The following is a 13,475-nucleotide window of genomic DNA, read 5'->3' as shown; positions in this document are numbered from 1 at the left end:
CAAAGCAAAGAATGAAATGTCAAAATGTCCACTCTGAGGTTACTTGTCCTTAAAAATCCTGGGGAGCATCAGATTATCTGAAATAGAAACTCTGCTATTTTTATACTCAATTGCAAATTGGGACGTTGCCAGGCTTTCGTCTCAGCAATGAGTCTTCCTAGGAACTGGATCTAGAATTTGTTTATACTTTACACTTTGGGGAAAGGTGCATTCTGAGTCCTTTCAGTTTTTGGTGCTTTCCTTTTCCCTGAAGAACCTTTGAAATTACCTTTTGATATTTTTGGTCTCTTCCACCTAGAAAGAGAAGGTGGCAGAAGGGTGAAGCTGGAGAGAACCTCACTCATTTGGGCATCACTAGTATTAACCAAATGGATAATGAAACACATTGGCTAGTGAATGATGCCATGTGATTTTTGTTTGTAATTCAAATCAATGACTAGGCACTCCCAGTAAAAGGGAGCTGGGGGCAGCCACCTTGAATCTAACTTAAAATCCATCTCCTGGGCAGTAGAAAATGCCGACATCAAAAATTAGGCATCAACTTTTCGAATTACCATATGGTTGCTTCCGGCAGGGCTCCAGGAACATTATGTGAACACACACATCCTCTTCACCCACAGAGGCCACTGATCTATCCTGGAAAAGACTTAGGAACTCTCCTCTTGACTAGCAACACCTTCCCTTCACATGGGCCATTCCTATTTTTTTCATGGATGAAGAGGGAAAAGGCTTATGGGAAATGATGTTATTATGACTGAGAACAAGAGGCTTCTTCCGAGGTTCCAATCAATATATTCTTGTATGGGTGTGTGTGTGTGTGTGTTCCTCAAAATGCAGTAAGGCAGGGATTATAAAACAACCTGTGTCAGAAGCATTTATTCAAATTAATCTGTCAGCAACACTAAACCCTTGACTCTCAGTAGAACGGCCAGACAACAGGAGTTTCTCACAGAGCTGCTGTCCGGCACAAGACTGAATCTTTTACTGGCTGATGAGTCTGATGGAGTATAGGTTAGAATCCTAACCGATTCTTATTGGGGGGTGGAGGATGGTTCACAGAGGGAAAATTAATCAAATTGTGTCTGAAAGAAGGATTCAGGAAAGAATGTAATGTGAACCCACTCCTGCCAGGCACACTTGCTGAAACCTGGTTGCCTAGAATAGGAGGAGTTACAGCAGCCAGGAAGGAGTCGGAAGTCTCTTTCCAGGAGTCTGAGCAGACACCTCTGTGTATTTGTTTCACAAAGTGCAGTGAGTGTCAGGGAGGAGTGGATAGAAAGCAAGGCACAGACTGGGTCTGGGGAAGCTGCCCTTGATTTCCTGTTTCACTCAGGGAAAAGAAAAAGTCCTCTTTTTTTGTTTGATTGTAGCCTCTAATCAATTGAGATAAACAGAAAGGAGACTTTATAATAGACTAGCTCAAAAGTCATAGAGAAAGCAGCTTAAAAACAGTTAATACCAAAAAAAACAAAACAAAAAAACAGTTAATACCAACAATTACATGTAAATTACTTTTTGAAATAAAACGAATAGGTAGGCTGGAACATTTACTGAACCATTCGGTATACATTGGCTGTCTCAAATTAATGAAATAGCTGTGGTTACTGAATCTCAATAAGGGAGTTTCAAAATACCAAAATTATAAATAATAATAAATTATAAATAGTAAAATTCCAATAATAAAAAAAGACAGTAAACTCCCTTTGCCCAGTTTAACAATTATTTACTGAGTACCTGCTATGGGCCTTTTAAGGGTTACTTCTGTGTCTTAATTTTAGCGTTAGTTCCAGGCAATGTTTGATCTTTGAGAACTTGTAACACCTAATGTGGGGATTGACTGTATTCTGGTGTGAAGATGTAAAAATTCCGTTATATAAGGTGGTGAACTTCTTCACTGAGGAGGCCACAAAGCAGAGTTCCTTTCATGACCTTTCCTACTACACCAACAATAATTTAATTCCTTTAGCGTCAGGTTAACATATCCCCTTTCAGGAACAGATCCATTGCAAGAAAGATTATTCACTTAGTCATAAAATAATACTGAGTGAACACCTAAGTGTGTACAAAATCACTGTTAGGTGCCCCATACCAATCTACCTCACAAAGGTTTCTGTAAGACTCAAATGAGAAATCTATGGGACTCCACTTAAAAAACATAAATTGCTATATATAGAGAAATACTATTTTTATTACATACCTGAATGAGTCACAAAACATTCAATTGTTCCCAAATATAGAAAGTTACAATTATCTGGGTCTATTTTCCTCAAGTTTTAATATTAGCTACCATTTATTGAGCGTTAAGTGCCATCAGTGTGTTATGTGCTTTAAAACATTTCACTTAATCCCCACAATAACCTTAGCAGGTGGGTATTCTCTACATACTAAATGATGAGGAAACACGAGTTCAAGAAATCTAATGAAATTCCTGAAACTACATAGTATTATAAAATTGGGACTTGAATTCTGACCTAGTTGTCTGCAAATCCTGTGAACTCAATTCTATTCTATAATGTACCTTTATTTATTTTTGAGAGAGCGAGTGGGGGAGGGGCAGAGAGAGAATGAGACACAGAATCTGAAACAGGCTCCAGGCTCTGAGCTGCCAGCAGAGCTTGACGTGCAGCTCGAACTCACAAACCACGAGATCGTGACCTGAGCCAAAGTGGGACACTTAACCGACTGAGCCACCCAGGCGCCCCTATAATGTACATGTTTTTTTTTAATTATGTTACAGTTAAACCACATTTTTATTATGAAAAATCAAACAGTTTCAAGATCACCAAACAGAATTACGACTTCTTGATCATTCAGGGTTGTCATTGTCAACAGCAGTGATGGCTCTGGGTTACGCGCTGATTTATCCTAGTGCAGGCAAGGCTGCTGGCCCCTGCACTCAAGACCTAATATGATTTTTGCCTGTGTTTAGCCATGTGGTTTTTCTGTCTTTCCATTTAACCCATCACTTCTCCCTGATGGTCCTGTGCCTATAATGTGCTGGGGACCAATTAACCAAGTGAGCAACAGTAGGGATCTAAGACAGTGGTTCTAAATTGTGAACATGACTCACCTGGGGAGCTAGTTTAAATGCAGATTCTTGGACCCCACTCTGGATGTTCAGATTTAGTACCTCTGGGAGCCTGAGGCTCAAGAGTTGCTGCTCTATGAGTAAAGAACACACACTTTATGATTGTGAGAAATGTATTCTCTAGGCAGCATCCGTTTTTATTAAGTTTTAGATTTTCATCTATGGCCTGGGGATTAAATGCAGGGATTAAATAAAATGTTAAATATATAGGAGGGGTGAGTAGGAGACAGAACATGCTATTTGAGTGGCTACATAATTTGAATAACTGAACTTCGTTTTTTTCACGAACATTAATAAAATATTAGATTTGTTGACTAAACCAGCAACAGAAGAGCCTTAAAGTACCACAAAAATGATTTACTTTTTCCAAAACCCTGCTTTAGTCTGTCAAAATTCTAGGTTTCTTTCTTCTTTTTTTAATTTTTTTTTTTAAATCTTTATTTTGGAGAGAGAGAGCACAAGCAAGGGAGGGGCAGAGAGAGAGGGAAACAGAATCTGAAGCAGGCTCCAAGCTCTGAGCTGTCAGCACAGAGCCTGACGCGGGGCTTGAACTCACGAACCATGAGATCATGACTTGAGCCTAAGCTGATCGACTGAGCCACCCAGGCGCACCTAGGTTTCTTTCTTCTTAAAGAGCAGGGCTGTGAACGCAGGCCCTCTGCTCTGCTAGTTATCCAGCTTCTGACAAATTACCTCCACAGTCTGAGCCAGTTCTGCCCTCTTTTTTTTTTTTTTTTTAAACATTTATTTTTGAGACAGAGCATGAACAGGGGAGGGTCAGAGAAAGAGGGAGACACAGAATCTGAAACAGGCTCCAGGCTCTGAGCCGTCAGCACAGAGCCCGATGCGGGGATCAAACCCAGGGACCGTGAGATCATGACCTGAGCCGAAGTCAGACGCTTAACCGACTGAGCCACCCAGGCGCCCCTGCCCTCACCTTTAAAACAGAGCTAACAGTACCTACTTCTCAGGGAGGGTGGGAGCTTCAGAGATTTTCACAGCAAGTTCCTGGTAAGTATTCAACAGGAGATCAAATTTTAATAAAGATGAACTTTTTTTTTTATAGGAACTCTAGTTGTTAACTATCACCAAAGTTCTGAAACCGCTTGAGGGACCCTGATTTCGTATTTATACATTCAATGTCACACAGAGATAGGCACAGTGGAGTGTCCTCCTTTATAGTCTAATGTGATAAACAAAATTTTCTTTTGTGGCACATGATTCTTACTTTAGCTGTATCACACAGACCTGGAAGTGCTGATCTCTGTATCACATTACAGGGAATACAAAGAAACTAAGACTTGGGTATCTTAAATATTAGAGACAAACCCTAAATATTTATAATGAAGCATTATTTACTTCAGTGGAAGAAACAGGCATACTAACATGAAAAAACACATTTTATTGCACTTAAGTTATAAGAAAATAAAATTTCTAAGTGAATCAAACCATAGACACAATCCCTTTAAAGGTTGTTTTCCTCCATCATGTCAGGTTGTTACATAACTAAAATTAACCAAGTTGAATCTGATTGTTTTAAATCAGACTATAAATAAAACAAAAAAAAATAAACAGGAGGAGGAAAAAAAGATCACCTAGGATACAGTGTTAAACCACTTTCACAGTTCAGCTTGAGTTGTGGCTCTTGGAGAATGAGGCAAACCATTTGACTTTTTCATTCATTTCGTTTGTTTGCGTGTGACGCCTTTACTACAAAAACTGAATAGTTTCTGCTTTGTCAGTTTCTCAGAGCAATAAAACTGTAACAGTTGTTTTCCCAAATACTGTAAAACACTAAGACTGACCAGCAACTTTATTTTGTTTTATATATTCTTAAAATATTTTGTCAGTTTTCTTATGTACGTTCATCCATTCACCACAGCCCTCAAAAAAGAAAAGTTTCTCCACAGAACAGGCGGCAATAGCTCTGTTCCAAGGAATGTGTTTTAATTTTTGCCCAGATAAAAGAAAATAAGCTTTGCACACACTCTCAATTCTTTACTTGCAGGCAAACTTCACTCTTTATTATCTGAAACTCTCCCATTCTCAGCCTCTTAGAGGCACAGATGGTTCAAGTTTCAGTGGCAAAAAGTCTTTTTTCTGTAACCAAACTAGAGCAAATTTGGAATTCAGTCTGGGACTAAAACGTCACAGCAGAAAAAAAATAAAAAAAAATAATTTGCTTTTTTCTTTCTTTCATTTAGCAGCATAAATAAGTTTGGCCACTGGGAGTACAGTACAGGGGTGGGACAACAATCCCATATTTGAAGACCTACTTCTAGCACCAGCATCAAGAATTAAATCCATCTCAGGACTCACAGAACCCAGGACAACTTGCCACCTTTGAGCAACATATGCATTGAAGAGTGTATGTGGAAGCGACAGTAAATAGATTAACAGAGGCTAATACTGTGATTGATTGACATTGGCAATGGTTGGCAAAAAAAAAAAAAAAAAAAAAAAAAAAAAGCTTTTCATGATAACTGTACAAAAACAATTCACAGTAATTTTTTTTTTTTTTTAGCTTTTCCACTCCAGAAAAATGACTTTTTGTTGCAGATGCTCTCTAATTAGAAAGTCAGCCAGTCCTTGTTTGGATGTTATTGCAGCTCCTTTCTAGGTCTCAGTGGTAAAAGGACAGGCTAGCAGAATCTGTAACGAAGCTTCAGCCTTAACGCTGCCCAATGACCACTGGAGAAGAAAATAAAGAAATAATTGCACCTGGTTTGATTTAGAAAGTCTCATTTTGCAAAGCTGCCCTCAGTCAAAAGTGAAGCCTTTTATGTGATGAGACAGCGGACGCCTCTCTTGTCAGTTACGGTTTGTCATGTCTTCCTCTTTTCCTTCTTAATCTGTAGATCTTTTCGCTCTGTTGCCCCAAGCCAACATCCTGCACCACTGAGAACAAGGGATATTTTTTCTTTTTCTTTTCTTTTTTCTTTCTTTTTTTTCTCTTTTTTTCTGTTTTTTTTTCTATTTTTCTTTTTTTTTCTTTTTTTTTTTCTTTTTTTTTTTTTTTTTTCCACGGAGAAGGGTAGGGAGTATATCGTCTACACATTTGGACAAATTCGTCTTTTCTGCTCTTCACTTCATGTCCACATCAAAGTCCAGCACCAGCAGCTTGGTTTCCTCAGTCCCATTCCGACTCCCAACTGCACACACCAGCTTTGTGTTTGAGGCTCTGATCCGCCACACAACTCCCCCACTCCCCCCACTCTCCAATGTGACTAGGTTTCGAATAAATTCACCCGTTTTCAAGTCCCATAGTTTTACAGTTCCATCATCTGAGCTGGTAATTACAAAGTTCTTGTTGAACTGTAAACAGGTTACAGCACTCTGATGCTTGTTAGGACCTGGACAAAACCAAAGGAATTTAATTACTGGTTAGAAATCATGGTGATGGGTAAGTTACATTGTAATTGTACACTTCTACATTAGAACATACAATAAATGAGATATTTAAAATGCTGCATATTTAGAAACTGTGAGTATTTTCGGATCAGCAGGGTTGTAAGAAAATCTGGTAGCTCTTTGTAAACTGAAACAAGAGTTGTATTTTCCAGGAAGCTTTGTTAGCTACCAGGCACACATTTTGTTTTCTGGCTGTGCAAATAAGAGCTTTCTTAGTGGTGATGTGGAAAGCCCACCTTCATGTATTCTATGTATTCTGCTGATGGACAAATGGGCATGAGACCTACTACCCTACCACTTTGACCTGACCACTCAAAGGCGAGGGCTGAATGGACACAATTCCAAAACTCTGAGGAACAGATAATACTAATAGGTAAAAAGCTAGAATACAGACCACCAGATGGCCTCACTGAAACAAAACAAAACGAAAACAACACATTTTAAGGACTAAGACCAATAAAAAGTTAATCATGACATAAAATGTTAACACTGTTATGCCTCATTTAATATTAGTGGCTTTCACATGTTTCTTTCTTCATTTTACTGGGTGCTATTATTCCTTCCATCCTAGTTAAGTAGATGGTTAAAAGGTCTAAGCTGAGGCCAAAGCAATTTCCTATCAGATCAGAGATGTGCTTTTTTTTCCCCCAGTAAGGTAGCTCTTTAATTTAAAATCAGCCTACAAATTCACAATTAAAAAAAAATGATCACTCAAAAAACAAAAGGAGTCTGTTGCTTCCGTGATACAGTCAAGATCTTTCTTCACATTGTCCTTTAAGGTTAGGTAGAGTTAACTGTACATGCAGGCGTGATTAAACAATTTTATATTAACACAATTTAAAACAATTTCTCAAGCGTAGCCTCGTTCTGTCAAGTCAGAGTGGAAATGCTCATAAACTTATCCAAAATAAGCATTTTCATTTTGTATGAGGTTAACTCTTTTTGTGACATAAAAGCTCCATATTTCTTTTGACTGACAAACCCATTTTTAATGAACACAACTAAAACTGAGTAGCCAATACTTACCTTGCAATGTTTGTAAACATTGTCCTGTTTTGATATCCCAGATTTTAACTGTCGAATCTGCATTCCCAGAGACAAGAATATTGTCTTTGAGTTCCATTCCACTTGTTAACGATTGGTGTCCCGTTAACGTGTGAATGCAATTCCCCGTCTCCACATCCCAAACTCGAATTGATGTATCAAGAGATCCACTCACCACATGGATACCATCAAACTACAACAGACATAGTTTATTAGACTAGAAAGTGAAGATATTCTTAATATTATTTATTGACCTTAACCCTACAGGGCAGGAAAATAAAGCATGGGAAACCAGTAATGCCAGGACCAAAATGAGGTAACAGGATAAATGTAATCAAGTAAATCTACAGTTCTCAGAAGCTTCTATCAGAATTGTTATCTATCTATCTATCTATCTATCTATCTATCTATCTATCTATCTATTTTTATGGCCAGTGGCTTCAAACTAGATGCAGAAACAAAATAAAACACGAACGCATTACTTTCAAATCATCTGGCCACACTTAGTAGCTAAATATCCAGGATAATTCAATAAGGATTACTATTGGAGTCTTACTTCACAACAGAAAGTTGAAACTATGGACAAAGCTTGTGATTAAAGACTGTGTTTATCAACACACCTAAGGCATGAAAAGACTAGAGATAACTCTCATGATGTTTAAAAGTAAGTTCCATTAAAAACTGTAAAATAAAAACTTCATTTATAAGAACCAAATGCTAATTAGGAAATATGCCAACAGATAATTATATCTGAAATTATAAGAGGTGGCATTTTGATAGCAAAAGCAAGCGATATAGGTACCTCTTCGCCAGCTTCCCAGGTATACCAAAAGGCAATAAATATCAATTCCTAGAATATCTATAATAATATTGCTACCTCTTCTCTCAATCTAATGGTCTACTTAAATGAGAATATTATATTCATTAAGGTTCTGAGCATATCACAAAACATAAAAAAAACTTTAGCCAATTCTCTCTCCACCAAATTCATAATCTTTTCTAAGTTAACACATCTTTATTATATGCCAATATTTTGTGACATAGACGGTATTCCATGAATTAAGAAACAAATATCCCAAGAATAGAGAACTGTCAGCATTGGGACTGTGTACTAATCTGCTGATCACTAATAGGCAGTAACTGGTAAATAAACTATATCAGTAATGGACAAGTTTTTACAATGAAAGTGCTGTCTTTCAGAAAATAAAACAAGACCCATTTGCTAAACTTTCTATTAACCTATTTATTTCAAAATATGGCAACCTACTCAAGAATATCAGGTTCAAATGTAAACAAAAAACTTCAGTTTAGTCAAATCCAGTTCTTTGTGACTACAAATCACTAGCCCTGTGCTGGTAGGGCATCTGGTAGAGCAGCTTTATGTAGAAAGGCTCCACTTCCACTGTGAATGGGGATAGAATCACAATTACATGGTCCATCAACTTTCAGCTATCAAGGCAAAGGGGCAGCTTTTGGCCAAATTAATCCTCTGCTAAGGAGTTTATTAAAATCCAGGTTATTTTCCTATGAGACTACCTACCCAATAATTAATATAGTAATACTTACGGCTCCAAAGTCTCAAGTTCCAAGACAAATATTTGTATTTTATAGGAAAAATGATCACAGAAAAATTTAAACAAATCATTTGAGTTCAAAATTTATACTTTCTTCATGCCAATTTTATTTTATTTTATTTTATTTTATTTTATTTTATTTATTTATTTGTTTATTTAAAAAAATTTTTTTTAACGTTTATTTATTTTTGAGACACAGAGAGACAGAGCATGAATGGGGGAGGGTCAGAGAGAGGGAGACACAGAATCTGAAACAGGCTCCAGGCTCTGAGCCGTCAGCACAGAGCCCGACGCGGGGCTCGAACTCACAGACCGTGAGATCATGACCTGAGCCGAAGTCGGACGCTTAACCGACCGAGCCACCCAGGTGCCCCTCTTCAAGCCAATTTTAAACTATATGATATAACAGAATGATTTGATCTGTATTTTTTGGATTGTATTGAATCAGCTATTTGACAGCAATGGTCTGAGTAAAACAATCTTATGATTCATCAGTAAAGCATGTAAGGGATAAAAGAGATAGGATCTCTTACCTGTAATGAATAGACTCTATTAGTATGCCCCTGCAACGTGTGTAGACAGGTCTCAGTCTCTGGATCCCACACCTTCACCATAAAATCATATGCTCCACTAACAACCCTCCTGCCATCATATTGAACACAGCGGACTGCTGCTACATGACCCATCAAAACATGTAAACACTGGCCTGTCTCAATATCCCAAACCCTAAGAGTGGCATCTCGAGAACCGCTAACAACTCTGTAAGGGGGAAAAAAAAAAAAAACAGAAAAAAAGCATTAGAATTTTTAACAGCATGAGTAAACATGATATACAAAGTCAGTGGTTATTATATTTTTTCTTTTCCTAAGCAGGAACACCTGTTTTCAAAGAAATCCTATATAAAACTGTGATATATAAACATTCACAAGTCAAGTTACTCTGGTTGGGAAGCCTAGAGTTCTGCCTGCTTTTGGTTCCTCCATTTATAAGGGCTGTGGAGCACCTCGGGCTCTGTGGAACAATTTGAAAACTATTGTATTGTATTTGAAGAAGGAGAAAGAGAAGGAGAAGGAGGAGGAGGAGGAGGAGGAGGAGGAGGAGGAGGAGGAGGAGGAAGAGAAGAAGCATCAGCAGTAGCCGCCACCACTGCCAAGTGATAAATATATACAATAAGATCTTGATTTTAGAAATAAAATGCTAATGTGGGCAACATGTATAAAATGTTAGTGGGAGAACTCTGGTGTAGTATTTTGAATTTTATATTTCTTCTTTATTCTTTATGCCATTTCCCAAAATTTTAATTATGAATATATATTCTTTTTGTGATTAGGGAAAAAATTAATAAATGTTATTTAACAAAACAAATCTGAATTTGAAATTTAAACAGCTAAAGATATGTGCCTTACACCATATAATTCTGGTAAAATTTACTAGTTTTAGAAAATCCTCAAATGAAGGCTGCATATGCTTATATTTACAGTCAATAAGCATGGAGGCATTAAGATATACAGATTTTAGAAGATACACATAGGGAGGCAACAATAATCCCTTAAAAATTTGGCCTGACATTATTAAAACTATGCTCTTCTGAAGACCAGAGTGATACTAATATTACAATCGCCTTTGGATTACAAAGGAGAGCTGAAAACTCAGGTATCTTCATGTCATTCCAAAGAGATAAAGAAAGGCCATAGATTCCACATTTGGAAGAGCAGAAAATGAGAGCATTGAGTGATTTAAGTCAGAACATAATGGAAACTGAAATACAAGGTCTCTCAATACCAAACCCCCCAAATTTTAATAGTAGAGCACACTGTTCAAAGTAGATTCAAACTACATATGAGAAGATACTTTTCTTCACATATTACAAATCTAGTGTGAAATCTGCTTAATGTAATGGTTCTCATAAAGAAGATGCTGTGGACAGAATTAAAGGTAAGGACTGCAGGAGATTCATGGTAAGAACCATCAGACCTTTTTTTACAAAGTAAAGTCGAAATCACATTTGTTTAACAGGGATACTGTGAAGACATGCCAATAGGAGATGGAAAGGATTTTAATAGGAGGGCTTTGTAGGAGGAGATCAAAGCAAGAGAGAAGGCAGTGAGAAGAAAAAAAGGCAAGCAGTTTGGTTTGGCTGAAACTATTTTGAAAACTGGATTGAGGATTTCTTCCTTGATTCGATAGACAACAGAAGGCTCTCAAAGGGCAATGACACTATCATAATTAGAAAAGAATTCTCTGTCAGCCATGTAAAAGGTGAGAAAACCAAGTGTGAAAGCTATGTCAATAGTTCAGGTGACTGGTAATGAGAATAAACTAAAACCCATGGGCCTCAGCTTTTGCCTAGATATAAGGGGATAGGATGGAGTGGAGGTAGGGTGGGTGGGTATTTAAAAAGACTCAGAAGCTTGAAGCCTGAATAACTGAATTTATCCCACTAGCAGGGATATAAACACCAAAAAAAAAAGAGAGAGAGAGAGAGAGAGAGAGAGAGAGAAATTTTTGAAGATGATGAGTCATCAAAGCTGTACAACAATAAAATGCTACACAAGATTAGAAAATAGAGTTTCAAGGAGGAAGCCAACAACACTACTAAATGAAGATGGAAATTTAGACAATCCCCCAATTTTAAGCCAACACACTACTGCTTTGCTAGTACAGAAACATCTGAAGTCTAATAAAGTCTAATTTAACATTACATTATCACTATCTCTCTAATAAACACAGTTTTATACAACTGAACTCTACACAAAAGGCCTCAGATTCACAAGTAACAGAGAAACAATTCCCAGTCACTACAGGATTTCCCCTTACCTTTTTTCATGGAGATGCATACAACGGACAGTGGAAGTATGCCCATACAAGGTGTGTATACATTCTCCGGTCTCTGCATTCCACACTTTTAGAGTCCGATCTGTAGATCCACTAATGATGATATTGTCTCTCATCTGTGATGACCATACTCCACCTGTGTGTCCCACTAATGTTCTCAGACACTGGAAAAACACTTAAGATGATTACTTTTGGGTAGAAAAGAAAACGATGTATTATAACATTTCAGTAGCTCATTAAATTTTGGGGTAAAGTTATTTACAAAATTTGACTGGCACATCAGAAAATAATTCCTCACATCAATATAACATGATCCCATCACTATTTATTGTTTTTTTTATTCAGTAGCATTATATATTAAACACACACGTACAACTGAGGAACAAGTATGTAGAAAGTAAAACACTTCTCATTAAAGTAAGACAGCTCCAGCCTGGTCTTTTTGATGAAATAATGCTAAAATTGCAACTTCTTTCTTCCATATGAATGGATTCAATGAAAGAATGCCAACTGTGTTAGGTGTGGCTTACATACCACATTTCATCTGAATCTGCCCCAAGGCAGTAGTTAGGAGCCAGGCAAAGTACTTCTGGACAAGTAAAGACAGATATTAAAACTCTGAAATAAGTCCAAAGCTAATATTACACTGTGGAAATATGAAGTTGCTTTAAAAAAATTTTTAACATCTGACTTGGAATATTTTAGAAGATTCTTGCCCAAGAATCAACGTGTTGTAAGACATTTTAAAAGACAAGGTTTTTGTTTTTTTCACATTTTCCTCTACTTTTTTTCAGCTGGTCAGTTACTTAAGTCATGAAAACATTCTCCATTGGACAGATAAAAATAAGTATTCACTATAGAACAATTAAAATATAATACTGCGTACAGTGAAATTAATTGCTTGGACTACTTCTTTTCTTCAAACTCCTTCACTTATATATTGTATTTGCCTAACTTTCATCTCATAGGGCTTGAGATAAGTCTACATTAACATGATTTATTCAACTTCTAAACTATAGGTAAGTTACCAACAAAGCAGAAAAAACACATATCCCTCAATCATAGTTTTAAAAAAGTTTAAAAAAGACAATATAAGCGAGATGGCTAATAAAAGTGGGAAAAATTAACCAAAAAAAGATAAAGCACACCTGTGAGAATTATACAATAGCTAAGTCACAAAGATAGACTAACTATTTACAAGAAGAAACTAATGACATCGTATCCTGAGAAACATGATCTTTGTGCCACCGGAAAAACTAAATAAATTAGAAGCTCTGATATTTGTTATCAAAATAAGCTGCAGTCAAAAATGAACCCTTATTTTTCCTGGTTGGTCCCTGCAAAGGCATACATAAAATGTGAAGTGTGGAAAGAAGTAAGCTTACTTTGCCTGTGACCGCTGACCAAACTTTTAAAGTGTTGTCATCAGAACCACTAACTATTCGGTTACCACAGAACTGCAAGCATGTGATCACATGATCATCATGTCCTTTCAGAACCTACAAGATAGATGAGCAGATTAG

General features: G+C 37.0%; 1 protein-coding gene and 1 long non-coding RNA gene across 6 annotated transcripts in view; both read right to left on the bottom strand.

The window, feature by feature from the left end:
• Positions 1-2,168: 2,168 nt before the first annotated feature.
• On the bottom strand, positions 2,169-4,145 carry LOC128776534 (uncharacterized). Its single transcript, XR_008421656.1, has 2 exons — positions 4,026-4,145; positions 2,169-3,806 (listed from the first exon to the last, which is right to left on the bottom strand). It is a non-coding gene; the product is annotated as an uncharacterized LOC128776534 (long non-coding RNA).
• Positions 4,146-4,470: 325 nt separating this feature from the next.
• FBXW7 (F-box and WD repeat domain containing 7) overlaps positions 4,471-13,475 on the bottom strand; it is a 227,545-nt gene continuing 218,540 nt past the window's right edge. For all 5 annotated transcript variants that reach the window (XM_053901190.1, XM_019441270.2, XM_019441269.2 and 2 more), the window contains 5 exons: positions 13,338-13,451; positions 11,935-12,116; positions 9,651-9,876; positions 7,526-7,736; positions 4,471-6,441 (listed from right to left, as the gene is read on the bottom strand). In XM_053901190.1, coding sequence (XP_053757165.1) covers positions 6,173-6,441; positions 7,526-7,736; positions 9,651-9,876; positions 11,935-12,116; positions 13,338-13,451 — 1,002 coding nt within the window. In that variant the 3' untranslated portion in view covers positions 4,471-6,172. The remainder of the gene's footprint in view (positions 6,442-7,525; positions 7,737-9,650; positions 9,877-11,934; positions 12,117-13,337; positions 13,452-13,475) is intronic.

This window comes from Panthera pardus, unplaced genomic scaffold (assembly GCF_024362965.1).
Source record: "Panthera pardus isolate Hobbes unplaced genomic scaffold, ASM2436296v1 HiC_scaffold_13, whole genome shotgun sequence".
NCBI lineage: Eukaryota > Metazoa > Chordata > Mammalia > Carnivora > Felidae > Panthera > Panthera pardus.
The sequence above is the reverse complement of the archived record's forward strand: the minus strand, read 5'-3'. Positions and strand labels throughout refer to the sequence as shown.